Below are 26,746 nucleotides of genomic sequence, written 5' to 3'. Positions count from 1 at the left end.
GCACAGTAACCCTCTCTATGATGCCTTTGGCCAAGAAATCCATATCTTCCTCGCGGAGCAATGCCAAATGATCCTTTGACAGATGATCATATGATGGTGGCATGGTTGGATGGGAAGTCTGGAAGGGTAGGGAGTAGCCCCTTCAGACAATTTGCAACACCCACCTGTCCATGGGGATGGACTAACGGTGGGGCAGGTGATGCTGAATCCTGTCGCCAACTGGTCCAGGATGTTCCTACAGACTGGGAAGGCTTGGAGGCAGTGGAAGGGGAGGGGGTGGGTTGGACTGGGTAGACCGCTGGCTTCCTGATTCACGAGCACTTAAGATCCTGCGTCCGCGCAGAGGCTTTGAAATATGCGTGGGACAGTCGCCGGTTGGAAATTAATGCGGCTGGGTGTCCCTTCCGTAGCAGGGGAGAATAGCAGACTGAGGGGGGTGAGGAGCAGCTAACAGGCCAAAGGACTGAGCCATAGTCCTTAAAGTGCTTCAGTGCTGAGTCTGCTTTGGCTTCGAAGAGACGGGTGCCATCAAATGGTATGTCCATTAGAGATTGCTGGACATCCCCTGAAAAGCCAGACGTCCTCAACCAGGCGTGGTGCCTCAAGGCCACTGTTGATGCAACCAATCTACCTAGTAAGTCTGTCTTATCCAATCCACAATGAATCATAAACTTTGCTGCATCTGTTCAATCAGTAACAGCTTGGGAGAGAACCACCCGGGCCTCCTCCGGGACTCAAGGCAGCACTTGCGCGACCATATCCCAAATGGGAGTATCGGCTCAGAAGGCATGCAGTAGACTGGCAGAAGAAAACATTTTCTTCCCAAAGTTATCCAGTCTTTTTGGTACCTTATCCGGGGTAGCAGAAGGTGATGCACCAGATGATGAAGCCTGGATCACAAGAGACTCAGGCGTAGGATGTTGGGTCAGGAATTTGGGTTCTGTCGAGGCAGGCTGATAGCAGTGGGCAACCATCCTATTCACAGGAGCCCCTGTGCTCGGTTTGGACCTGGTACCTAGTAGGACGTCCATAAGGCCTTCATTCAAGGGAAGGAGGGGTTCCTAACTGGAAACCCAAGGCTGAAGCGTCTCTGTCAGGAGGTTAGTTTTGACCTCCACAGAAGGAAGCTCGAGGTTCAAAACCTCAGCATCCCTTCTTACCCCCATGGAGTATGAAGCTTCCTCCTCTGTAGCCACTGTAGGGGGAGAAAGCATGCCAGTGTCAGGAGAAGTATTTAGTCCGCTAGCATCGCCCAAATCCTGGACCCAGTCCATGTCAGGGTCTTCTAAAGGGTCGGGCAATCCCTCTACACTATCCCCATTTCCATACCCATAGAAAGAAGGGTCTGGATCTGCCCTGGTCCCCGGAGAGCCCATGGAAAATGAAATGGGCATTGAGCAGCGCCTTTCCGGCTCGTCGGGTATAAGTATAGTATTGACATTGTTTGCGGGCCCACCTGACGCCAGGAGCGTCAACGTCTGTCCCGGCGCCGGGGAAGGTCGCATTGGCACGACTGGTATCAGCACAGATCTAACTGCGAATCCGCTCTTGCACATATTTTTTGTAAGCAGGTGGTGGCACTGTGTGCTACTAAGGGTGCAACTAGACCTGATGGCAGGGCTAACATTTGATGCAACTGGGCAAGGCTCACACTTCATGCAATCGGGGCTGTACTCAGAACTTACATGAGAGAGTGGATTGACAAATTGTTCATTAACATATTGGACAAGCCTGAAACTACAAGGGAAAAACATGTTCTTGTAAATTTGACACAATGTAGAGACTGTATATGGTGTTCTTTGAGCAGGGGAGTGAGTGCTTTGACATCTAAAAAGCCGTTTCTGTCGATCCAGTACAAACTGCATTAAAGCCAGCTTTTGCACATTGATTTCCAGGTGATAAACTCGTTTGCCAGTTGGCCAACAATGCCTTTTGAGGCAGGACAATGTGCCCATGAAGTAATTAGCATTTCAAGCTCAGAAAGGTGCCACTGCCTCATTCTTTACCCAAGGTTCGTTTTCGGCCTGCCTGCCTGTTTGTTGTAGCTTACGCTTGTCTGAGTCTGTACTCTTGGACTGGTCACTAAATATCAGCTTTAACACACCTTATTTTGGGATATGTAAGCTGCACATCATGATGACAGACCTGAGATTGATTAAATGGGTGTCAGTCACTTGGCAATATTACTCTGCATTATGTACTCTCCCACAAATCTGTTCAATGGTTAACAGCAATCATTGCAAATGAAAATGTTTCTGGCATATAACTGAAAGGGTATCTTCAGTTATTAGTTAGTTTAGGCACACAGTAAGCCATAGTTCATGCACTTAGTCACTCATCCTTGCACCGATGCTTCAATTCACCTACCTATCCCCTGATTTACTCTTGCATTCACCACTTACCCAGCTAACTTACCAAGCATATGCAATATAAATTTAAAGAATAAAAGTAGACAAATTAAGAAATGCCATCTAAACATGGTGGGTATATACTTGCAATAACATTTTAAATTATACGTAGCAGGTGTAGGTTGCCCAGCAATGCTATTGTTCATAGTGTAGAGTAGTTGAAGTTCCATTATAGCTGTTATGTTTAGAAGCAATGCTTTGCCCACCCTCACCTTGGGATGTTAACAAAATAAAATAAAAAAAGCATTATGGACAATACTATTCAGAAATTGCCATTCTATGCAGAAACTGTGCAGAATGTGGCACACTGCACATCACATGAGCAACAAGAATGCAGCCTGGCAGCACTGTTTGGGGAGCTGCAGTACGCTCTAAACATACAAACAAAATAAAGAAGAAAAGTTAAAGAAATGAAAGGGCACCTATAATGAAGGAAAAGAAAATTAAATTAATCGTCTCCCGGCCCTGGCACTGAAGCACCTTCACTTTCAGGTGAATGTGCACGTGCATGTGCTCTGGCCACGTCAATCACAGGGCAATAAAGCCAGTGGCTGAAGTGAACTGACCTGTTGACTCGCGCTGTTTGCTTTCATGGCCAGACACATAGTGTTAATGATACTCCTACAGATCAAGGACAAAAGAGGACTCGCCAAAGGCCCCTCCGTATTTGGATGGAGAGATATATATATATATATATATATATGTATATATATATATATATATATATATATTTTTTTTTTTTACTACACGAGTCTGGCTGACAATCATAGGAGAGGCGAGCAATGAATATCAGTGTGCAAATAATAAATCCCTAGATTGTCAAATGGAATATTGAACACCAGAACCATTGCCTACTAAGGTAATCCATGTGACTGTTACAAAATACACCTCTATAAGATTTAACACAGTGTAGGAGCAATTCACCCTTAAATACTTATTGGTTTTAATAAATGCTTTTCACAATATTAATACATCAGGCCCATTGCCTTTGTTGTACCTTTTCATAATAAACATGCCGTAGCTATGGCATCTGGCATAACATTTGACAATGAAGCAATCAGGACTAAAGCCATTATCGTTGGATTGTCACAATAACCAATTTAATATTTCTTTATTGAGCGGAAGCTTTCCCACAAAGGAGAAGTGCAATAAAAAAACTCATCTTCATTGAAATGACAGAGCCCTCTGCCAAATCAAATGCTGTTCGCAAGGAAATCAAGAAGTCACTCTCTGAGTAGTACTTCTGAAAGCTGCTTTGTAGTTCATAGTATATAGTCTGGTAACAGCTGTTCTGTTAAGCCAGACCTAAAAATAAAATAGTTTTTGTAAGGTCGCCACATTGAGCAGTTTTCATATACGTGATATAAATGAACCACTTCATTGCAGGAAGGCACAAGACAGGTATTGAGGAGCTGGTGAAAAAAAGTAGTTACCCCCTTAAATCACTTTTCAAAGAATGGTGCTTGGACACGCTAAAGACACATGTAGTAATTCAAGCTGTAGAACACAGAATGTTCATCTGTGGTCCCACTGTGCAATATCCAGTAACAAGGTCACTCCAACAGAAACAGGAAAGGTGCATAAATTGTAAAAGCACCAACCATGATTTTAATTGTGTTCTTAAACCCTCAGCGTGCGAAGTGTAAAATTTACAACAAAATTGCAAAACAAATGACAACGTTATTAAGTCTAACAAAGGCAAATTTCGTCACTAAAGCATAAAAATTAGTCATGCATCTTCTATATGTCTATACAGATTACCACAAAAATTGTCATATGCACGGTGGCCTGTGTAGCGAGAAGGACATCCGTGAATGTGGTGTAAATAAGCCTCTAGTCAATTAACTCAGTTGCAAGATTCTAATTGCAACACGTAAGGGCTCAAAGCACTGTATCTTCTTGTGCAGCGCTTTTTAATTAGTAACCTATCATGCTTCTGACATGCCCAGACTTAGTTTGACAGCAGAATAATGTTTCACGCATATTCTGCTGGCGATCAACACTATATTGACTAGGGAGGATGCAGCTGTGCAGTGCCTAGGCAAGGGCAGTGCTGGAGTGATGCTGTACTGCCTCTGTATAGACATCTTCCTGGGATAGGGCAACCACTGAATCCAGGTAATTACAGGCACTGTCCAGCCCTGACCTTTCATCGACAAGCCATTGATTTCAGGTGCGTTAACCCAATTACGTCAATGGAAACAAAACAAGCTTACAAAACCAAGAATGCACAAGGCTATAACACACCAGTCCAGTGCTGGAACCCGTGCCCCTAATGACCTGAATGGTGGTGGTTACCCTATCCATAGGGGGAAACCGGGTTAAAAAAAGTTCTGTATGTATCTTGCACTGCACCGGAAGTAACCAATGTTAGAGGTGCTTGCTTTAGCCAGCAGAAGTAATCTTAAGGTTGCGCATTCAGGAGGTTCTCAAGCAGGTTTTCAACCACTACTTTGCACTGAAGTAGCTCTCCATGCAATTAGCGATGATCTCAGAATTATTTTGGATCATGGTGACAAAGCAGCTATTTTTTTGTTGGTTTTAAGTGCCACTCTTAGCACTGTCTTCCATCCTGCTTCATAGTCTTCAAACAGTAGGCACCTGTGACATTTTCGGACAGCCACACCCAAGCAGTTTTTGTTCCTCCCAACGATTCTTCTAAAGTCCTCATCATGACACAAGAACAAAGAGATTTGGTGACCAAGGCCTTGATTACTTATTGATGAGATTTTAGGCAATAATGACTCTACTTGATAAATACCCTTATGTCCGTTGGGGTATTTCCCTTGTACACTGAATACCTCCTCTCCCTGCCTCTAAATGAGGCAGAACAGTGGTGTATGTACATAGCTCAAACCCCACAGACTAGTGGCCTAGCTCAGAGAGAAAGGATGTCTGCTTTGGGACATACAAACTTGCATCAACTAAAGGATATGATCTAGAAGACTCAATATAGGAATGGCAGAGGAGCAACCCATAGCAAGGAGTATTATATGGTCAGGATTGGCATATGCTTAGAGGAGTCTACTGTGGCCTAACAAGGAGCAGTCATTTTACAAACAGCCATGCTGCATGCATTAATTAGAATTATTGATAGAACCCGATGTCATAATGCAACTTTTCTTTCAAAATAGTGCCTCGCTTTATGCATGACTTAAAGGCATTAAAGTAAAACAAACATCTATTAATTTCGTACATTTTTTTTTCTTCCACTTTTTCTTTGGAAGGCAAAATTCTTCTAATTGTTTATGCCATATCACTGAATACTGCATTGTCTGTCACTTGTATTTGAATTGTGCAGGTAGTGGGATGTGGTAACATATGCTTTCATCGCTGACCTTTTGATCATGGCTGCCTTAAAGTCGAACAATTATCTGACAGAACAGGCATGGGGAGCTATGGAAAATGAACAAAGCCGCACAGACTTATAAAAGGCCTTTGAGAGACGTGCAAACTACATTATATAGCACTGTCTTTGATGCGGCAGCCCCACCCAGTGCACTGCACGGCAGTTAAAGACCTTTGTGTATACAGGAAGCTGCATCACGCTGAACTACGATAGACCACATGTCGCGGGGAAGCGATGGGGGGAATAGGGGAAGGGCTGGTTCATTCTTTTATCGATGTAGCTAATAATGTGTATAGAGAAATAAAAGAAAAACAAAACAAACATGGTATAAAGAAAATAGGGAGAAGAGAACCTTCGTCATATGAAAAAATTGCGCAATGATTTACATTCTTTTTAATAATCAAATGGTATTTATTTTTATAAAAAGAAAACAAAGGAAAACAAAAGTCAAGCAGTGCACAGAATCTATAGCAAGCATATGCTGGCACTCCCGTGTACAGCTAATTTATCATGCCTTGTATCCCACAATTTCCCTAAGATCTTTTGATGTTTGGGGGCACCCACGTACAGCATAGAGTGGTTCCTCCAGCTTCACACACACCAGTCCATAGCTGCGCACCACGCCGCCATCGTGGACAGGGTCACAGCTTCCTGCAAATTGAGCTACGTCAGATATTAGCAATTAGTTCATGTATAGTGCCAGGATTGTCGCCCGTAAATCATACAGTCAATTTCAAGACACTATTCCTCGTGTTGAAAGCCTACCGTGGTGCAGATATGAACTACTGCCAGAACGCCCCCTCCTCCCTTACACCATTACATCTTCCCAGAACAAAGAGATCCAGCACAGATATTGGTTACCGTCAAACACTTGTCCCCATTAAATATGTCTCAGCCCCAGTTTATTCCCAGACCGCAGATTCTGCAACTCCACAGCAGTCCACGTTCTAAAATACAAACAAAAAACTCACAGGTAAATTCAAATTGAGGCACTTTTAGTAATATTGTTAACAAATATTTAATACCCGGTATGCAATATTTATATAGATTCAGGCAACACGTTTTTGTTGCCTTGTCACTTAATCTGGGTAGAAAGGTTAACAATCCATGTCATTAAAGCCGAAAATAATGTTTGTAAAATATTACCTACATACATTCTTAAGTCTGCGTTAATGTAGATATAGTGATCATTTTTATAACAAAGTCGCATTTTATAATCAAACCCCACCAAAATGTCACTTGATAGAATGTTATTCATAAATTTGTTATCATCATCTTAGGCATTTTCTCAAAGGTAAAGTTTTGTTTGCTATTACATTTCCAGGCAATGGGAACAATTCTAAATAGGTCATACAAGAATTCTACTGTTGGGACGTCTAAAAATATATACTGTGAAACTCAGTGCAATCATTTATTCAGAAAACAGTGTAGTAATCGTATTGAGTTCATAACAAAGGACCAGAAATAAAATAAAAGTTATCGTGTTTCCTAATGATGGAGGCTGATGATGCGAACCACATTTTATGTAAACGAGTATGGTAATGAAGGAAATATTCACTGTTACCAATTAAACATGCATTTACTGCATGGTCCGTGTCAGGGAATAAATCAAGCTCCAAGTGTTTTGTATTTATATAGCACATGAAGGCCATCAGAATTTGCATGCTAAAATCATGTGTATTGTACCTAGATGTAAAAGGCGCCACCTTTAATCTAACAAAAAGACAATGAAGTAATTGAGTGTTATTTTTGTGCGATGCTTTGTTTGAGTTTCTAACTCTTGCCTCCTCCTAAGATAAGTCTTGACTGCTTACTTATCAATAGGGACTTTGCAACCTAAAGGTTTGACTTGTATTATGCAGTTGGAGTCTGATAGAATTGGTAGCCCTGGGACTTCACTGGTACAGAGTAGCCTCACAAGCTACTGCAAAGTAAACAAAAACAAGCAGTTGCAATGCAGTAGGTCTCATATTTGCTTGATTTAGAGCTATTGCCATTGTACATTCATAACTAGACTTTTCTTGCCACATAAATTGGTCAACCTTGCCTTATAATTTGGTCTTTTCCTGCTACATAGTTCTAGTGGCCCTGCATAAAACTAAAGCACATATAGTGTACATTTATTTTAAATTTAACTCCATACTTCTTTGAGTAAGGGGTTAAAACAGTGAGTAGGGTTTGCTTCTTCCAGTCTCTGAGCTGTGCTGATGAAAAGGATGCTCTGGGTTACATGACTTCACTTTACACACTGCAGACGCATACAAAACAAGCAGTGGACTCTGGGCTGCGCCAGCGTGGCCCATCATGACAGGGTTCCGGGGGTTTAGTGCCACTAAGAGTTGCTGTGACGTGAAGCGCTACTTAGTGCTGACTAACATAGCACTGATACAGCCAGAATAAAAACATCACCAGCAGTCACTACAGCAAGTGGAAATGAGATAAAACATGGCACCAGTAGAACCTTCAGAACAACTCCTCCCACGTAAATAGGACGTTTTTAATATCTTATAAATCGACCGTAACATATGAACATGTGACTTGTTTCAGTTCTGACACACACAGATACACTCACTGTAATTGTGCTAGATGTGCCTTGAAACGATTCAGCTCTCTTTGTGAGCTATAGGAAACAAGAAGATGGTATGTATCAGTCAGCGTACCTGTCATACCCTTTTCTGCATAACTTCCTGCATAAGTATAGATACGAGTTTGCTGGGCCCTCATAGGAGCACCTCTGAGAAGCTCATGGCCCCCAATACTAGCTAAATTATGTGCACACCTTACAGGGGACCTCTTAGCCGACGACTGATAAAGTGCCTTAGAGCATTTACAGGTGTATGAGACACTATACAAATGTGACAATACAGTATAAAACGGGTAATATTACTTGGCCAAGGATTAGCTAACCAAGCCACGGATCCCGAATGCTACCCGCTCATTAATGGCAGAGATGTGGTCACGTGGTTAAGTTGCTCACTGATAAATTAGAAGCCCTGCCTTCTGATCTTGGTATCCTCGCTTCAACAAGTTGCATGATTCTGGGCAGATCCCTTTTGTGCCTCACTTCAGATATCGGAGTACATTTCAAGGGCATAGAATAGGCTCAGTGCTATGTATAACTTTACGCATTTAAAAAACAATATTCGTAACCAGGGGTTTTAGAACGCTGTTCTCTGAATCATACATGTCTTCCTCGTCGTGGTTTAATGTATTCTGTTAGAATCTGTGGATTGAACAAAGAAACACCAGGAAACAGACGCAGTCGTTTGATGGCACTCCAAGGTCTGGTAGAAAGGACGCCCAGATAGAGATTGTGCTACGATGACGTAGCGAAGATGCTGAGCGCTGTATAAATGTCAGCAGCAGCATTACCTCTTATTTGCTGAGTAGCAGTAGGGCACTGTCAACAGCTGTGTGAAGCTGTCTGCGGTGATGTGTAAAACCTATTCTGTCTCTGCAACGCTCTTCAGAAACTGTGTGCAAAGCACCCGCCTTTTTCAAGGAACTTTGCCGTACTCCCACTTCAGAAGTGTAAAAAGGCAACTAGTAAAATTGGGTTTATTAGACAAGGTCACATGGTGTGTCAAAGGGGAGCCAACATGTAAATGGAGATCTTTTGATATCAACCAACTTGTCACAGCATCAGTGTGGCTTTTTACATTCATGAATGTGTCTTCTATCCTTAAAACTAGGAACAAGAAAGAGGAAGAAATACCATACGGCCATACAGCCGAAGCGGTGAGGCAAAAGAAACAGAGTGCGCCACACTAAAGATTATTGCCGATCGTGCAGTCATCCATGTAACAGGGTCAGTCTCCAGTGCGGTAACAAAGCTGCCTCAAGGTGGGACAAACGTGATGCATTTTCCAACAAAATCAAGGCAATTTTGAAAGGTGGCCCAAGGAACGAATGAAAGTGATGGGTGTAATGAAAACCAACAGATGTAGATTATAACATGTCGAAGATGGTGCTAGCGCACTGCCTAGCTCGACCCAAAAAGAGACAGCCCCATGACCCCAAGAGAAGGCTTCACAAACCTCCCACCAAAAGGTTCACCCTCCAGCACCTAATAACTGTAATTGCTTAATAGCAGACAAAGGAGGATTCAGCTCTACTAAGTGGCCAGAATCTGACCTGCAAGCTCTGTGTAAATTACCATAATAAAATGCTCAGAACCTACAGATGAGCCTACTGGGTTGCCTACAGAGACTTCTTTCTTTACCCATTACAGTCCTTAAACAAAAGAGATCCAAAAGCTGTATAACTATTCAGCATGCAAAGTGCAAATAAAAGAAACACCAGCCAAGTTCACAAAGGTGTAGCATAGTATGTGTTCAGACTTATTGCACACCAAATGAAAGCTTCAGCAAGCCTGCTTGCCCTCATGAAAAACCTTAAAACATGGAAGTCTTATCCACTGGTCTTCTCCAAACCAAGAGGAATCCTCCCCATGGGAGGATCTGGATCTTCTCCTTGAGCAGTGTTGCCCCCACCTCATCATAAGGGACTAGACCTCAACCCTGAAAACTCTGTCCTCCCTTCGGAATAACAAATGACAAACTCAGTACTATAAAATGGCCGTATGGTGATACACTAAAATATAACACGTTTAAAGTGGCTTCAACTGGGTATCATGGGTTGTATCGTGATGATTGTAGCATGTGTGGCTGTAGATACACATGCCTTCCATACTCCTTGTTTTTCGTCAAAGAAGCTTTGAGTCACAGGGTGCAGAGTGACTCCTCCCTTAGTCTACAGTGTGCCTAAACACAGATTCAACCCTTAGCTTGCTTTTTTCTGCCATCTGGTTCAGATGTGTTAAGCTACTCCTCTGATAATGTGTTTGCTGATGTCGACTTTGATCTCTGCCTTGGTTTGTCAGTTTCAGGGGAATATTGCAGTAGTTTTTGCTCAAATCCATGAGATCGACTTCATGCACTCAATCGGTCTTAACCCAGCTACCAAATACTTGGCTTAAGAGAATGTCCACAGATGGATCGGTCTCCTTTCGATTCTGTTTCTCCTAAATGTAGGAGGACGAGGAGATTTGGGCAGACTTTTTCCACTATAAATGTCCAGGTGATATATTTAGAATGCAGTGCATCACTAGAAGCGTCTGCTCTTAGAAGCAAGTGCCCACACCCACCTCAAGGTGGCATATACATCATCACTGAGCCTGCTCCTTGGGCCGGTGCTGCAGTGCCCAAATGGCCCCTCGAGGGGGCACTTTGCTCAAGATCTTTTGATTCCCGTGAGGAAAACTGGGAATGCTAGTGAATCCCAGTATATGGGTGAGAACATTGGTAGTTAATCTGAGTTAAAATGAACTATAGATAGTTTGTGGTCTGTTTTAATAAGGGTAAAGAATCTATGCAAGACTAAAAACTATTTAGGAAACTAAGGGACATAATGATCCTAGTTTCTCCGTGGCAAAACCATGTTATGGCGTAGAAAAGAATGGGAGATCAAATAAATTCAAATGAACTCAAGTTCTTGGCACTGCTCTACCAGTGATGTAAAGCATGTGTATCTACAGCCACACAGCTATAAGTGTAATATGTTACTTTCCCTGTAAGTATCTGTTCATAGCGTGTAGTGCTGTAGATTTACTTGCACGTTCCTGATTGCATGTGTTTGATTATGCACTAGCTGCAATGCGAAGGACGTATATACTAAGTAATACGTTCCATTTCCTTTCACCCGCTGTGCAGAAAATAATTTAAGGGTGGAGTCTGTGTCCATGCACATTGTAGACTAAAGGAGGAGTCACTCCACACCCCATGACTGGAAGCTTCTACAAAGAAAAGTAACTTGTAATGTTCAGATCCAACAATAGATGGCAGGGGGTATGTAAAGCATATGAATTTGCAGCATTAATCCCCTCGAACAGATGCTTACATGAAAAGTAACACATTCCTTTTGTAGCTCATGGACTAAAGTGGGGAGGGTAAGCCTGAAGACTGAGTGGCCTGTGTGTCAGAGCAGACACAACTGGGGCCGACTGGACGAGCCTCTGGATGGTTCTTCCTACCAGTTGTGTCACTCGCACAGAGGTTTGGGATACATAACAGTGCTTGCGTAGTTTTAAAGAAAAAATCCCTCTGCTAGTGATTTTAGGTTCATACACAAAGTAGAGTTGTTGCAGCTGTTGGTGACCAAGAACACTGCGCAGGATCATGCGAACTTTATTGGAGAGAAAACGTGCAGACCTCAGAATCAGCAGCTCCCTCTTTTTTTTGGCACGCGCTGAGCTGCAGCTATATGAAAGATTATAAAATATGGCTTTGACAGTGCCACACACATAACGTAGCTTCCTGTGACATTACTGTCCGCAAAGGGATGCGGTGCACAGTATAGCAAACACATATAGAGGATAAATGTAGTAACCCGTGGGTGGCTGATGCTCATCCACCTGGAGAAAGCTGGCGCTGTTTCCAAGGAAGTCTTTGTGGACACGCAAGACTTCTTCAACATGGAAAAATCAACATTTGATGGTTTGTAAAAGGTACAGAAAAAGAAAACTCGTTGGTGAGAGAACAGACGGTAAGGTATAAAGAAGGAAATAATTCTGCAGCACATAAAAATGTGGTGATCTCCTTGTAGAAAAGTTAACAGTTTTAGACAGAAAATGAATGTGTTCTTTGTTTTTAGGTTCCACTTCTGAATTTGTGGATTTTTGAGTACAGGACACGAACTCCCGAAGGAAAAGAAAACTACATTGTTCTGTGGCACACAAATTAATCAAGAGTAACAGCTGGTGCCCCTCCTCTCCCTGCCACCACTCAGTCTGATCCTCTGAGAGAAGATGAATACAGATGTTCCCAGGACCTGCTCTTCAAAAGCAGCTTGGGAAAAGTAAAACTGTCCATAAGGGAAGGCAGGCTTTGCTTGATGAGCAAACAAGGCCACCGGGAACGGGGCTGCTGGCCAGTAGTGCACTGACAGACAGAGGCAGGCACAGACATTTCCTGAATCCTGAGAGAACTAGAGCAGGATCAGTCAGTTGATAGGCTGATAGGCAGTTAGGCCTGGAGGGACATTTACGCATGTCCTGCTATAGTCTGGCCTGTTAGAGACACCAGTGCATCCAGCGAGGATTCCATTTTCCTTTCAGATGGTTCTCATTTGCTGGTCCACTTGTTGGAATCACTCCCACATAACACGTAGTGCTTATCATAGTCTGTGGTTTGTGGCCACAAGTAGGGAGGAGGGATAAAGCCCATTTGAGTTTTGTTATGTACCGTACCAAACCAAACTAGTAGCTCGTAGGATAAAGACGTAAATACAATTTATTCCATCCTTCTGCACCAGCGGCAGGACAGAATTGTCATTTAAAATGAAAATATGCATGCTCAAAGAGCAGTGCAACTATCATTTTAACCCAGAAATCTGGGTTTTAAAAGGAGGTTTTAATTGAAGAAGTTTTTTATTGATCTACATGTAAGCCACCCAATCTGGAGGAATCCTTCCTTACAATTCCAAAGTTGTTGTTTTGCGGAAAGGAGAGAGACAAAAGGAAAAAGAAGTTCGTTCGCAGTCAAAAGTATCAGCAAACTTGCAAATACCCATGTAACAGGGTCGATGGCCAAGGTGGTAACAAAACTGCCCCAAGGAGGGACAAATGTAAAGCATTTACCAATGATAGCAAAGGACTTTTGAAAGGCAAGCCATGAACGAGTGATAGTGATAGGCTTGGTTAAAAGTCCACAGAGAAATTACAACACATCAGAGTGCTTGCGCGCTCGACCTAAAAATAAAAATAACAAGCATTTACAATGCAACGGGTGTCGCGTTTGCTCATGTTAGAGCTGATCGCGTTGTAAACTCCTAACCCGACTTTTCACCTATCGGGCAAAAGTGCATTTATGTACGAAACCCGAAAAAGTTAAATGAACTATGTAAAGCGCTCGACTTCTGCCAAGCAAGATCCGGCTTGTAAATGAGAGAAAAAGAAGTCCACGAGCCCGATGGAAAACGGCGAGCCTCGCATGTTTTCTGTACTTGGTCGCTGCGCTCGGGGAGGGCAAGCCACCGGAAAAGGCATGATGTATGTTTGCCTTCGACTAATGAAAGCAAGCAGATTTTATTAGGCAAGCCCACGAACCAATAAAAAACACTGACGTGAAGTTGACAGGGCTCCGAGCCCTTTTCTAAATACTAAAGTGTCTCGCTGCGATACGCATGCGCGAGCGCATGCAACGCAGGCTCGACCCTAAAAAAACAAGTTCCTTGGTCACACTCATCACATAAGAAAACATGATTTCACTACTGTGTTCCAAGACCGTGGAATAAACTATTAGATACCCCACTCACCTGAAACTGGACCCATCTATGTTCTTGTATTTTAAATCCTCACTATGCATCTTTTTGATGTGGTTCAGTGTTCTGTTTTTCCTCTTTCTCACAATCTTCCAGTGACCATGATGAATAGTCTCAGGAGTTTGTTTAGTAGAGGAGCTCCATAAGTGTGTGTATTTTATTACTCACCTAGTGGCCATTCAAATGGTGGCACTAGTCGAAATTGTAGGGGGACCAGCACAAACTGGTGCAACCACTGCTCACCTGCTGATCAGTCACAGCATGGCACTAGCAGACACTTTCAACGGGAACAGATGCTCAAATCGGGGAACATTATTGAGTAGGCTTAGCCTCGGAGAAAGCAGATTCACTAGCAAAGCAATTACATCCGTTGATCAGTCACTGATCATCCGCAGATGGTGAGCACTGAGTGGAAGGAGACTCGCTGGTGAAGCAATAGTGAGTGAGTGGCATTTCATTGTGGCACTTGCAAAGATCTTGGAGTTATTGGGGGTAGATTAGAGAAGCAGCGAAACCCTGAGGGGTGTCAGATGTGCCACTTTCTGAAGAACTGAAGAGAGCAGACACCGGCGCTCCATAGACATGAGGTTACTGTAGGAGGCTGGCCTGGCTTATAGTGGGTACCTTGTGGTACTTACACCCTGTGCCAGGTCCAGTTATTCCTTATTAGTAGAATAGAGGTGTTTCTAGCAGCTTAGGCTGATAGAAGGTAGCTTTGGCAAAGCATCTTAGGATGAACTAGGAGACATGCAAAGCTCCTACTATACCACTTATATCATATAGCACAATATCATAAGAAAACACAATACTCAGAGTTACTAAAAATAAAGGTACTTTATTTTAGTGACAATATGCCAAAAGTATCTGAGAGGATACCCTCACTTAGGAGGTAAGTAATATACACAAATTATATGCACACAAACCCAAAACGGGTAAATAACAGTAAGGAAATAGTGCAAACAATGTAGAATCACAATAGGATGCAATAGGTAGACATAGGCCTAGGGGCAACACAAACCATATACTCCAAAAGTGGAATGCGAATCACGAATGGACCCCAGGCCTATGGGAAGTTGTAGAGGGTCGCTGGGACTTTAAGAAAACAGTAAGGGTGTCCAAAATACCCCACCCCAAGACCCTGAAAAGTAGGAGTAAAGTTACCCTACTACCCCAGAAAGACACAATAGTCGTGATAGGGGATTCTGCAAGAACCACAGCACCAGCAAAACACCTAAAGACGGATTCCTGGACCTGAGGACCTGTAAAGGAAGGGGACCAGGTCCAAGAGTCGCGATAGTGTCCAGGAGGGCAGGAGCCCAGGAAACCCCGGATGAAGGTGCAAAAAGGCTGCCTCTGGGTGGAAGAAGCCGAAGATTCTGCAACAACAAAAAGGGCTAGGAACTTCTCCTTTGGATGGAAGATGTCCCACGGCGTGCTGGATGTTTCAGAAGTGTTTCCAGGCAGAAATACCGCAACAAGCCCTGCTAGCTGCAAGAGTCGCGGTTGAGGATTTTGGGTGCTGCTGGGGACCAGGAAGGACCAGGATGTCTCCCTTGGAGGAGGAGATGGGGGGGGGCGCTCAGCAACTCAGAGAGCCCCCGTAGAAGCAGGCAGCACCCGCACAAGTACCGGAACAGGCACTTAGAAGATCTGTGAACTCAGTGTCACAAAAGGGGAGTCCCACGACGTCGGAGTCCAACTCAGCAGGTTGAGCACTGCAGGACGGAGTGCTGGGGACCCAGGCTTGGCTGTGCACAAAGCAATCCTTAGAGAAGTGCACAGAAGCCGGAGCAGCTGCAAATCACGCAGTACACAGGTTTGCTGTCTGGCGTGGGGAGGCAAGGACTTACCTCCACCAAATTTGGACAGAAGAGCCACTGGACTGTGGGAGACACTTGGACCCAGCTCCTGTGTTCCAGGGACCCTGCTCGTCAGGATGAGAGGGGACCCAGAGGACCGGTGATGCAGAAGTTTGGTGCCTGCGTTGGCAGGGGGAAGATTCTGTCGAACCACTGGAGATTTCTATTTGGCTTCCAGTGCAGGGTGAAGGCAGACAGCCCTCGGAGCATGCACCACCAGGAAACAGTCGAGAAAGCCGGCAGGATGAGGCACTACAATGTTGCTGGTAGTCTTCTTGCTACCTTGTTGCGGTTTTGCAGGCGTCCTGGAGCAGTCAGCGGTTGATCCTTGGCAGAAGTCGAAGAGGGAAGTGCAGAGGAACTCTGGTGAGCTCTTGCATTTGTTATCTGAGGAATAGCCCAGAGAAGAGACCCTAAAATACCAGAAAAAGAGGTTTGGCTACTAAGAAAGGAGGCTTGGCTACTGAAAGAGGTAAGCACCTATCAGGAGGGGTCTCTGACGTCACCTGCTAGCACTGGCCACTCAGAGCTGTCCATTGTGCCCCAACACCTCTGAATCCAAGATGGCAGAGGTCTGGGACACACTGGAGGAGCTCTGGGCACCTCCCCTGGGAGTTGCCGGTCAGGGGAGTGGTCACTCCCCTTTCCTTTGTTTAGTTTCGCGCCAGAGCAGGGCTGGGGGATCCCTGAACTGGTGTAGACTGGCTAATGCAGAGATGGGCACCATCTGTGCCCATCAAAGCATTTCCAGAGGCTGGGGGAGGCTACTCCTCCCCAGCCCTTTACACCTATTTCCAAAGGGAGAGGGTGTAACACCCTCTCTCAGAGGAAATCCTTTGTTCTGCCTTCCTGGGACTGGGCTGCCCAGGGCCCAGGGGGGCAGAAACTTGTCTGAGGGGTTATCAGTAGCTGCAGTGGAGACCCCGGAAAGGCAGTTTGGCAGTACCCGGGTTTTGTGCCAGAGACCCGGGGATGCATGGAATTGTCCCCCCAAAACCAGAATGGTATTGGGGTGACAATTCCATGATCCTAGGCATGTTACATGGCCATGTTCGGAGTTACCATTGTGACGCTACATATAGGTAGTAACCTATATGTAGTGCACGCGTGTAATGGTGTCCCCTCACTCACAAAGTCCGGGGAATTTCCCCTGAACAATGTGGGGGCACCTTGGCTAGTGCCAGGGTGCCCACTCACTAAGTAACTTGGCACCTAACCTTCACCAAGTGAGGGTTAGACATATAGGTGACTTATAAGTTACTTATGTGCAGTGAAAAATGGCTGTGAAATAACGTGTGGGTTATTTCACTCAGGCTGCAGTGGCAGTCCTGTGTAAGAATTGTCTGAGCTCCCTATGGGTAGCAAAAGAAATGCTGCAGCCCATAGGGATCTCCTGGAACCCCAATACCCTAGGTACCTAGGTACCATATACAAGGGAATTATAAGTGTGTCCCAGTGTGCCAATGTGAATTGGTAAAATTAGTCACTAGCCTGCAGTGACAATTTTAAAAGCAGACAGAGCATAGACACTGAGGTTCTGGTTAGCAGAGCCTCAGTGATACAATTAGGCACCACACAGGGAACACATACAGGCCACACACTTATGAGCACTGGGGTCCTGACTAGCAGGATCCAAGTGACACATATCAAACACACTGACAACATAGGGTCTTCACCATGAGCACTGGGCCCTGGCTAGCAGGATCCCAGTGAGACAGTAAAAACACCCTGACATATACTCACAAACAGGCCAAAAGTGGGGATAGCAAGGCTAGAAAGAGGCTACCTTCCTACAGTTACCCTCTTAAAAAACATCTTGCTTACAAAAAAGCTTGTGCCCATAAAAGTAAGCAAAAAACCCTCATCCATTATTATGTTTACACCACAGTGCTCCCCCACTGCACTTTGTGGACACTTCTCACACCTTAATATTAGAGTATGTTTTTATTCTCAGAGGGAATGCCCACTTAGACTACATTGATTTGAAACAAAATATGGAAGTAATGACAAAGTCTAAAGCACAAGTCGCTTTTTTGGAATACACAGAAAGACGTAGCAACGTCTTAGAGAAAAGCACCAATATCCTATACTGGATGTAAAATGAAACCTGGAAGCATTCAGAAGCAATATTATTTTCTTCCATCTCTTGATGAAAACAAATCGGTCTAATTCCTAACACCCAGGCAGTAGGTGGGTGAAGGTTGGGTTGGGGTGGAGAGAGGAACAGGGAGACACATCATCACTCTTAACAATCCTCCTCTCACTGCATCTACTGGAGACAACTAACTCCTGGACATCCGGTACATGCCTCATCTAATCTTTGCCTCCTCTGGTCCTATTGTGGTAAATGTAATAGTACCTGAATCAAAACTAAATTTAATTTTCTGCATGGAAAATAATACCGAAAGACCCCCAGCTAAAAAAATATTGTCCTGTTTAACATTAAAAGATAATCCCTATCTGCCTCCGGATTGATGAACATAAATGCTTTGTCCTCCTTGATGATCTGTAGCCTGACCGCGAACCACAGCAAAACTTCTACACCAATGGTGATGAATTCTTTTTTGATGACCTGCAAGTCTTTCCCACACTGCTGTGTAACACGACTAGGATCTGGAAGCCTTTAACTGTTCAGTGTGTAGTCCAGCTTCTTGGCTTTGTCTCAAGTCACCCTTGTCAGTGCTGACTGAAGGTCTTTTCAACCTCCAGAGGAGCCTAATTTTGGTAGTCAAGAAGCTTGCATGACAGTCATAGAGGTAGCCAAGTTCTCTTTAAATTTACCGCCTCTCGTAGTTGTTGTTCTTCAGATCCCCTGAATCAGACGGTGGTAGAAGTCACCATATAAGGATCTTTGTTTCATGTGCACCATTCATGAGTACATTCATCCTACTCTCAATGTACGAAATGGAGGTGAAAAGGCAACTATCCAACTTTTGGCACCTCCTATTCGTGCTTTCGTGTCCCTGTAATGTGTGCTTAATTGTTGTCATCTGTTGATTATCTCTCTCTTTCTTTAGGCAGTTGAACACTTAATATCCTCAAGAGCCCCAGGACATTATTAAAAATTCTCTTTGTATGATGCGCGTCCCAGACATTTCTGTACAATTGGAATCTTTCTTACTGTTTCTCCGTGGCGCAACCAACCTCACTCACCTCCCCAGTGCTGCTGGTTTTCCTTAGAAGACATACTGCCTCTGAAGTGCTTGCCAAATGTACTGCCGAGTCTGTACACGACAGAGGCTCAGTAGTCATTGTGTGGCAAAAAGATCAGCTTCCTAATGTGCCAACAACTTCCCTCCTGGTGCTTCTTCTGCTTGTCTACCTCACTCCCCTCCCAATACACACACATCCTGGCAATTACGGATGTGGGCGACTCACTATATGTGTATATCGCTTCAGGAGAGCTAGCCACCCACTGTTCTACACCTGCTTGTGACGAGCACCACCATCTTTTTTGCCCAGTGCCAACTCTCAGGTTAGTTATGTAGCACACTTTGGGAACACCGGCCTCCTCATCACCTCACAGGTACTGGGCACTTGAAAGTCCGTGCTGCACTGCAACTGTTGATAGAAGGGGCCTTATTAAAGGCTAGCCAGAACTGCCTCGTAAAGCCAGTGCCACTTTAAAAGTGACAGCCCGATATAGGACTGAGGACAACCTCTACCCAAGTCTACCCTATTACACACCACCATGAGGGCTTTGAAATATACCCAGCTGGGTGTGAGGCCTTTTCTTGTGATCCTGGAACACGGCGTGGTTACTCTGCACCATCTGTGGTAAGTATTGTTGTTTATTCTTTTGTTGCAAGGCTAACTGCATTGGTATACCCCAGATTGATAATGGAGCCCCTCCGTTTGGTCACCTCAATCTACAGAGGTAATAGAGTTGAGCAGTGAAGGCTCACTCCAGGAGATGGAGTGGAAACGACAATAGGATACAGCAAAGCACAGCAAACCCGCAGCGGTGGGCTTTTTAGGCTTTGTGATTTTTGGGGGATTTCTTTTCCGCTTAACTGGGATATCCTTAATAGGAGCAATTGTGATGCCTGTAACATCAAATATTTCATATAAGTGGCATCCCTGGGTATGCCTCTAGCTCAGAAGACCTCATGAGATTTTTTTAACCATAAAACATACAGTTTATCTGCCAAAAGTTTATGGAGCGGATTACATTTGATAATTTCCTGATATCGTTCTTCAAATCAAATCTCCATCGCTCGTTTTCAAAAGCATCTGACACAATCTTGTAAAGCGTGTTTTGGATCAGCATTTCAATGGTTTCGTTCTTAAATAAACTACCATGATCTTGGTGGATTCAAGGGGGCTCTGATGCAATATACGTTTATCTGTGTGTGTAACATGTGGGTACTTTTATTAAATCGAACGTTGGGAACCTCATACGTGGCTTGGGGTCATATTAGGCAAGGGATAGGTCTCTGCAGAACACTCCCTAGGGGCCAATAGAATCCAGGTGCTTGCTTATCAGTGGAGGATACAATAATCCAATCACATTCCTTAAAGCTTCTAGTAGGTTTATGTAACTTCCACTAGTCATTTCTCATCTGTGTCCCTGTATAACTGCCATATTGCTCACTCACTTCCCTGATTGGTTCCCACAAGTGTCTGATTGTTTTTGTGGTGACTGACACAAGTGACCATTTATGCAGCTTGCTTTGCTACATTCCATGCCATTCAGCGAGGACAAAGATACTTTTGCAGTGAAAACTGAGCATGGACACTGTTGCATGCAGTTGCAGACACCAAACAGAAGAGATGCAACTACAGTCTGATATGAACAGTTCTCTGTAACCTTTTCTCTTCTTTGCCATGCAGGTGTTGTTCATACGTCGGTCGACGAGGAGGGGGTCCCCAGGCCATCTCCATTGGAAAAAATTGTGACAAGTTTGGAATCGTGGTGCACGAGCTGGGCCATGTGATAGGCTTCTGGCATGAACATACAAGGCCCGACCGGGATGATCATGTCTCCATCATACGGGAGAATATCCAGCCAGGTAATGAGGGCACGCATGTGAGAAGACTTGTTTGCTTTTGCCACATGGCCTTCCATGCAGGGATCAGCTTCAGGCTCCCTCTCTGCACTATGTATATTTTCTTCTCATACAGTACTCCTTACCTGTCACTCTACCTGATCTATTGTGTTTGCTTCTCTCATGATTCATCCTTTAGGACTCTTAGACCTTTGACTTTTCCTGTGCCATTTGAACCTTCCTTTTCCTTTTAACACTTTGTTTCCCCATAACCTTGCTCCTTCGTTCTCAAGGCAACCCTCTAATCAATCAATTTATAGATGTTTAGCTTGGGACAATGTTTTGTTTTACTTTTCGTGCAAAATTTCAGTTACATTTTCACTTACATGATGCAACTTAAAGCAAGGGAGCAACATAGCATTGTACATAATGTTGATCTGGGTAAGGCACTGATTCAGTGTTGTGGCTGTAAGTCTAGTGAAGGGTGTAGGGGAGCAGTTTCGTGGAAGACTGGAGTTTGGAATAGGAAGGTTTCAAGTCAGTGGCAGATGGGGTACTTGTTAAAGACGTGTTTTGAGATATGTTCTGGCGTTTAGAGGCAGGCCTCGGGTGTGAATTTGGCTTTGGTCCTGAGTTCATAACTTGAGGCGTATTTTCAGATTTATTTCCTTTTTGCCCCTTCTGATTTTAATTCTGGCAGTGTCTTTGCTTCTTGCATTGCATTGGCTTGTGAGATGGTGAATTTTTCTCCCAGATTGGGAGTGCAGTGATTGCTACTGCCTCGTGGGTGATGCCACCATTGAGGGCAGCTAGAGTAAATCCATCAGGGTGAGAGTGACTAATACTTATTTAATCCTTTAACATGGGCAGTCATGCACATTGATTCGCAGTATAGTCGTGCTTGTTGGTAGAGAAGCATAGTTTGGCTGGTGAGTCTGAAATCTGAGCCTGGAAGTTAAGGTTTTATTCTGTGTAGAAGGGGAGAAAGGTAGTATGTCTTCAATTTTCTTGGCGTGGACGACGGGAGCATTTACATATTTTTTTAGTGATTTTTATTTTTTTAAAGGCTCGGTTGCATCTGAGGGAGGTGATTGTGCAGATTTAAACAGACTGGAACCCGATGGTAACTTGCCTGTCCCTTGACCCTTGCCAATCAGGTGTTTTCTTTGTCTTTCTCTACTGCTAGCATTCAATTCCTGGGAAAGCACTCCTTGGATGCACAAAGGCAGATAAGCAGATTAGGAGGGAGAAGGTGGTGACCAATTAACAGGAAGATGAAATCGGCCTAATTGGTCATATAACACGATTGTCCAGGCATTCCAGTGGTGCCTCTGATGTTCCACGGGCTGTGAATTATTGTTATTTAGTGACTGAATGGAAGGAACGTAAAATAAGCAGAGCTAATCATATTAGTTCATCCATACATTCAGTGGCTTACCCTGTTGATCAAAAGAGAAGACCTCACGCTTACCTTATGTTGGAAATGAGGATTCTTGATGCACAATCAGTACTCTTTCCCTGAAACTTTTTGTTGCTCCCTCTCTAACCTTTTTGTTGCTCCCTCTCTGCCCTTTTTATTGCTCATTCCCTGCTCTTTTTGGTGCTCCCACATCATGTCCTTTTCAGAGGTTCTTCGTGTTGAAAGTTCCTCCTTAATGTCAAATCAGAGATCCCTCTTTGGGGTCCTAATGAGGTTCACTGCTTTTGAACCTGATGGTGGTCACTTCCCCATGGCCCTGTAGATGTTCTTGAACCCTAGTCCTTCTGGGTTCTCTCGTTCTGGCCAACTTGGTGCTCCCATGCCTAACTCTTTTGTCGTTTACTATGCAATCCGCAGCTGTTTCTGCATTTCCACGCTACCCCTTTGTGTGCGTGTCCATTCTGGCGTTTTCTGTGCTACCCTTTTGGCACTTTTTGCCCCCATTTTGTGTTCTAAACGGTTCTCTATCCAGCAGGCCTTTTTTATTTGCCATCTTTTTACTCTCTTTTCTCTGTTGGCCATTTCTTTGCCCTGGTCACCTTCAGACCACAGCTTGGGCTAATGGATACGTGCTGAATAGGTTCCTCCCTGCCTCACCAGTGCTACAGTTATGCTAACCTACACACTGTTTCTCTCTTCCACTCTTTCCGCAGGGCAGGAGTATAACTTCCTTAAGATGGAACCAGAAGAAGTAGAGTCTCTCGGGGAAATCTATGATTTTGACAGCATTATGCACTATGCACGCAACACTTTCTCCAGGTGAGTCAAGAGAGTTCTATGATCTGATGGAGGGTAGAGGGGGAAAATAATCACACCATTGCAAACTGCTACTCAACTTCTTTATTGAAGTATATACGACTAGAGCACTCTAACCACTGGCTCTGATGCTAGCAAAAGCATGAATCAAACAGTAGACCTTCAGTGTGCTTCTGTGATTGTTGAGCTCACTGTTTAACATACAGAAGGCTATCCAGAATCATACAAGAGCAAGGTGACACAGCCTCACAAAACCATACCTAGACGTTTTCTCTCAACAGGCCCTTACAGTGGGAGTTTGTCCTCTGTTTTCATTGGTCTCCAAATTTCAACCAATATACATGTTAGGGAGTTAACTGGTCATTGCTTGCCAGTGACCGGACATTACCCCTAGTAAGGCCAGGTGACCTGTGCATCAATAGGAACACTCAAGACTTTACTTGTAGGTGGTGATTTTTTTCTTGTAGTTGGGGATCTTTGGGATCTTTTTTGTGGTGAGTTTTTGGGGTAACCATTTTAAGACTAGCACTAGGCAGACACTATTTCTTTTAGATCAGTTGAGCAGTGCCAAGTTGGTATATTTATTTATTTAGGCATTCTTATAAACACACTCCACCCTGAGATATCAGTGTGCTGTACTTGAAACAAGAGAAGACATGCTTTAGCTACATCGCACTGGATAGAAGAAAAAGCAGTTTATCTATTGAACAAGTGCAAGGGTCCTCCTGGGTTTGAAGCGATGGATAGAGGGACGCGGTGTGGCTTCAGAATTCTCTCTAGCACCGGCACATTGAAAACAAAAGTGAAGTACTGTCTAAGCATTATATTGATCAATAACACTGTACATGAAATGCCAATGGAGTTGTTTGTGTTGTTGTCTTAACTTGTATTTTCTTCTGAAGGGCCAAGATGTTTTTTTCGGCCTGATATTATGTGATTGCTGCCGCATGAATAAAATGGTGAAAATAAAGATAAAAAAAAAAACAATTGAATAAGCACAAAACGATAACAAACCCGGTTTAGGCTGGTTCCAGAATTAGTCAAGAAGCTGAATAAACGTAGTTGGTGGTGGAATAAAATAGGGAGGAGAGGAAGGGAATCAAGATGGACGTGGGAACGAAGAATGGGAGAATAGTTAGGCGAGGAGAAGAAAAATGTAACATGAGTAAAGGAGCTGTTCAAAGTTTTGGAGGTAGGAGAACAACAGAAAAGAGAAATAGATGTGAAAGTGTAGGTGGCTGAGAGGGAAAAACTTCAGAGGAGACTGTCATGTTTTAACAAAGGATAATGAATGATTTAGGTGGCTCTCAAAGGCAAAAGTATTTATTTTTTATTTTATTTTGTTACGAAAAATAGAGATTCAGACTGCCGAAATTTCAGTGGCACTAAGTTTGTAATCAATATTGCAGCTCCTGTAAAGGAATGCATGGTTGCATTTCTTGTGATGAAGTTCATTCTCAAATTCAGTTTGTTGCCGTATCTTTTGAGTGTGGGTCTCAAATAACATGTTTTATTGAGATGTAGTGTTTTATATGGTGTAAGAAAGTGGAGTATTGTGTGGTGTGGACGGTTAGTCCTCACAATGGTTTGCTCTCACATACCCGAAAGATGGTCCTTGGATTCACACTAGTAAACCCTTAGCTCAGTCCTGGTAGTGTGGCAAAGAGCAGTCAGGCTTTACTTAGAGGAACATGTGTTAAACATTTAAAAGTACCAACATGGACGATAAGAATTGACACCAGTTCATAAAAAATAGAGCTTATTTTATCTTAATTTAGACATCAAAGCAAACAGAATTGCATAAGTATAACCAGAGTTATGAATTTTAGAAGCAAAACTAAATTGCAGCAAAAATGTTGCATTGAAATTTATGGAGAAATACTACTTGTAGCAAAACAGTACTTAGAGTATGAGTTATGTGGAACCCTTGCAGGCTTAAGAGTGTGCAGTCCCAGACCAGATCATGACAGTCAGTTCATTTTTACCTGGCCCATCGCGTCTGGGTGCAGATTTGCCCTGACTGTTGTTGGTGCTGACCGGGACTCATGTTAGTGCTGCTTTTACAGTGTACACAACAGTGCTGGCAAAGGGATGCAAAGTTCAGCTGGGGATGGACTGCAGATGTTGAATGCAGGCTGCATGATGTGCCCTGCAGTTGTAGCTTTGAGTGTGTGGGTGAGTTACTGGACTGGCATCCAACAAGCCTTATCAGCTGTAAAGGTGCAGAAAAGCTTTGGGAATCCACAGGGTCTGGGGGAGCCACAAACCAGCCTGAAACCTCGAGGCAGGTAAGACTACAGCTCCCAGAAGACACTGAACAACCTGGCTCTCGTCGATCCCATGGCAGACCTGATGGCTGATGAATCTTCGGATCCTTTGATCGTTTTTACCTCCAGTTTGGAGGGGACTAGTGCCATCTGTTAAGAGTATGTAGCCTGTTTCATTGCCATGCTCTAACTGGGACCTCTGGACCTCTGTGCTACCAGAGTAGATCCTCTTTAGGTACCAGACTACAGGCATTCTAAAGGCACTGGTGGTTGTGTCCGAACGTGCTCTTGTACCCGGTCAGCCACCAGCTTTCCATGGCTGACAGCTGATGGTGAACTGGCCTGTAGGATAGTAGGCAGTTTCAGATGTTATACCAATTTATTTGTGCCCTTCAGTGGTGGTACTGGAGCAAAAACTCCACATACCACAGTTGATTAGTTGTTTAGGACTAGTTGTCTCTTGCTCCAGTGCATGTACTGGTCCACTTCTCTCCTTCAGTGCTGGTCCTGGCTCACTCACCTTTCTCCCTCCCAGTAACGGCGTGGCAGCCTCCCCATAGCTCGTACCAGTCCAGTCTTACCTCAACGTCTCCCTCCTGAGTGTTGGCATCAGTTTAGTCATCTCTCCAGTGTCCTCCCTCAGTTCCAGTAACTATCTAGTTCCCTGCATATTTTTCTGCTAGGGCCTGTGTTCATCTCATGTCATGCAACCCTCAACTGCCCCTTGTCATGTGCTCTGGAGCTCTACCAACTCTGAGACATCATAGGTAGATCACATTTCTTGTACACAGAGCTAGCACAGGCCCCTTTTTCCTTCTACCAGTGCTATTTGTCGGTCTTTCTGCAGGGCCCCCAACCTCCCACTAGCACAATGCACTCCACACAGAATGTGTTTCAGACTAGGAGTGACCTAAAGCGGTCAGCAACTCTTTTATTTATTCGTTCAGCCAGGCCCAGCCACTGGGGTATGTGCTACATTCCCTACACTCCTATAAAGGCCGGATGGCTTCCCACATCCCTCCCAAATTTAGTTAGGCGCTTGACAGTGTTCAATCAGTCCTCCAATTACCTTTTGGAGACTACATGCTTTATCCTGGAGAGCTTGGCTTGGGTCTGGATTCTGCCTCATATTGTATCTTTGGCTTCTCTCTGTCTTCTTCTCCAAGTAACCGCACTGGTTCTTCATGTTCTTCTCTTTCCCGTGCTCTCACTTGTTCCGTGAGGACTCTAGGGCTTTCCCTCAGCCTGCCAGGAGTGCTTGTGAGTCTCTCTCCTATTAGCACTTTGAGAGTGGCCAGGGCTTCTTCCGCTTACTCTCTC

General features: G+C 44.1%; 1 protein-coding gene across 2 annotated transcripts in view; it reads left to right on the top strand.

The window, feature by feature from the left end:
* BMP1 (bone morphogenetic protein 1) overlaps positions 1-26,746 on the top strand; it is a 405,539-nt gene that overhangs the window by 157,726 nt on the left and 221,067 nt on the right. For both annotated transcript variants that reach the window (XM_069213962.1, XM_069213963.1), the window contains exons 5-6: positions 20,769-20,947; positions 23,057-23,162. In XM_069213962.1, the coding sequence (XP_069070063.1) occupies positions 20,769-20,947; positions 23,057-23,162 (285 nt within the window). The remainder of the gene's footprint in view (positions 1-20,768; positions 20,948-23,056; positions 23,163-26,746) is intronic.

Source organism: Pleurodeles waltl, chromosome 11, assembly GCF_031143425.1.
Source record: "Pleurodeles waltl isolate 20211129_DDA chromosome 11, aPleWal1.hap1.20221129, whole genome shotgun sequence".
In the NCBI taxonomy this organism is placed as follows: Eukaryota; Metazoa; Chordata; class Amphibia; order Caudata; family Salamandridae; genus Pleurodeles; species Pleurodeles waltl.
Note: the sequence above shows the minus strand (reverse complement) of the source record. Positions and strands in the feature narration are given on the sequence as shown.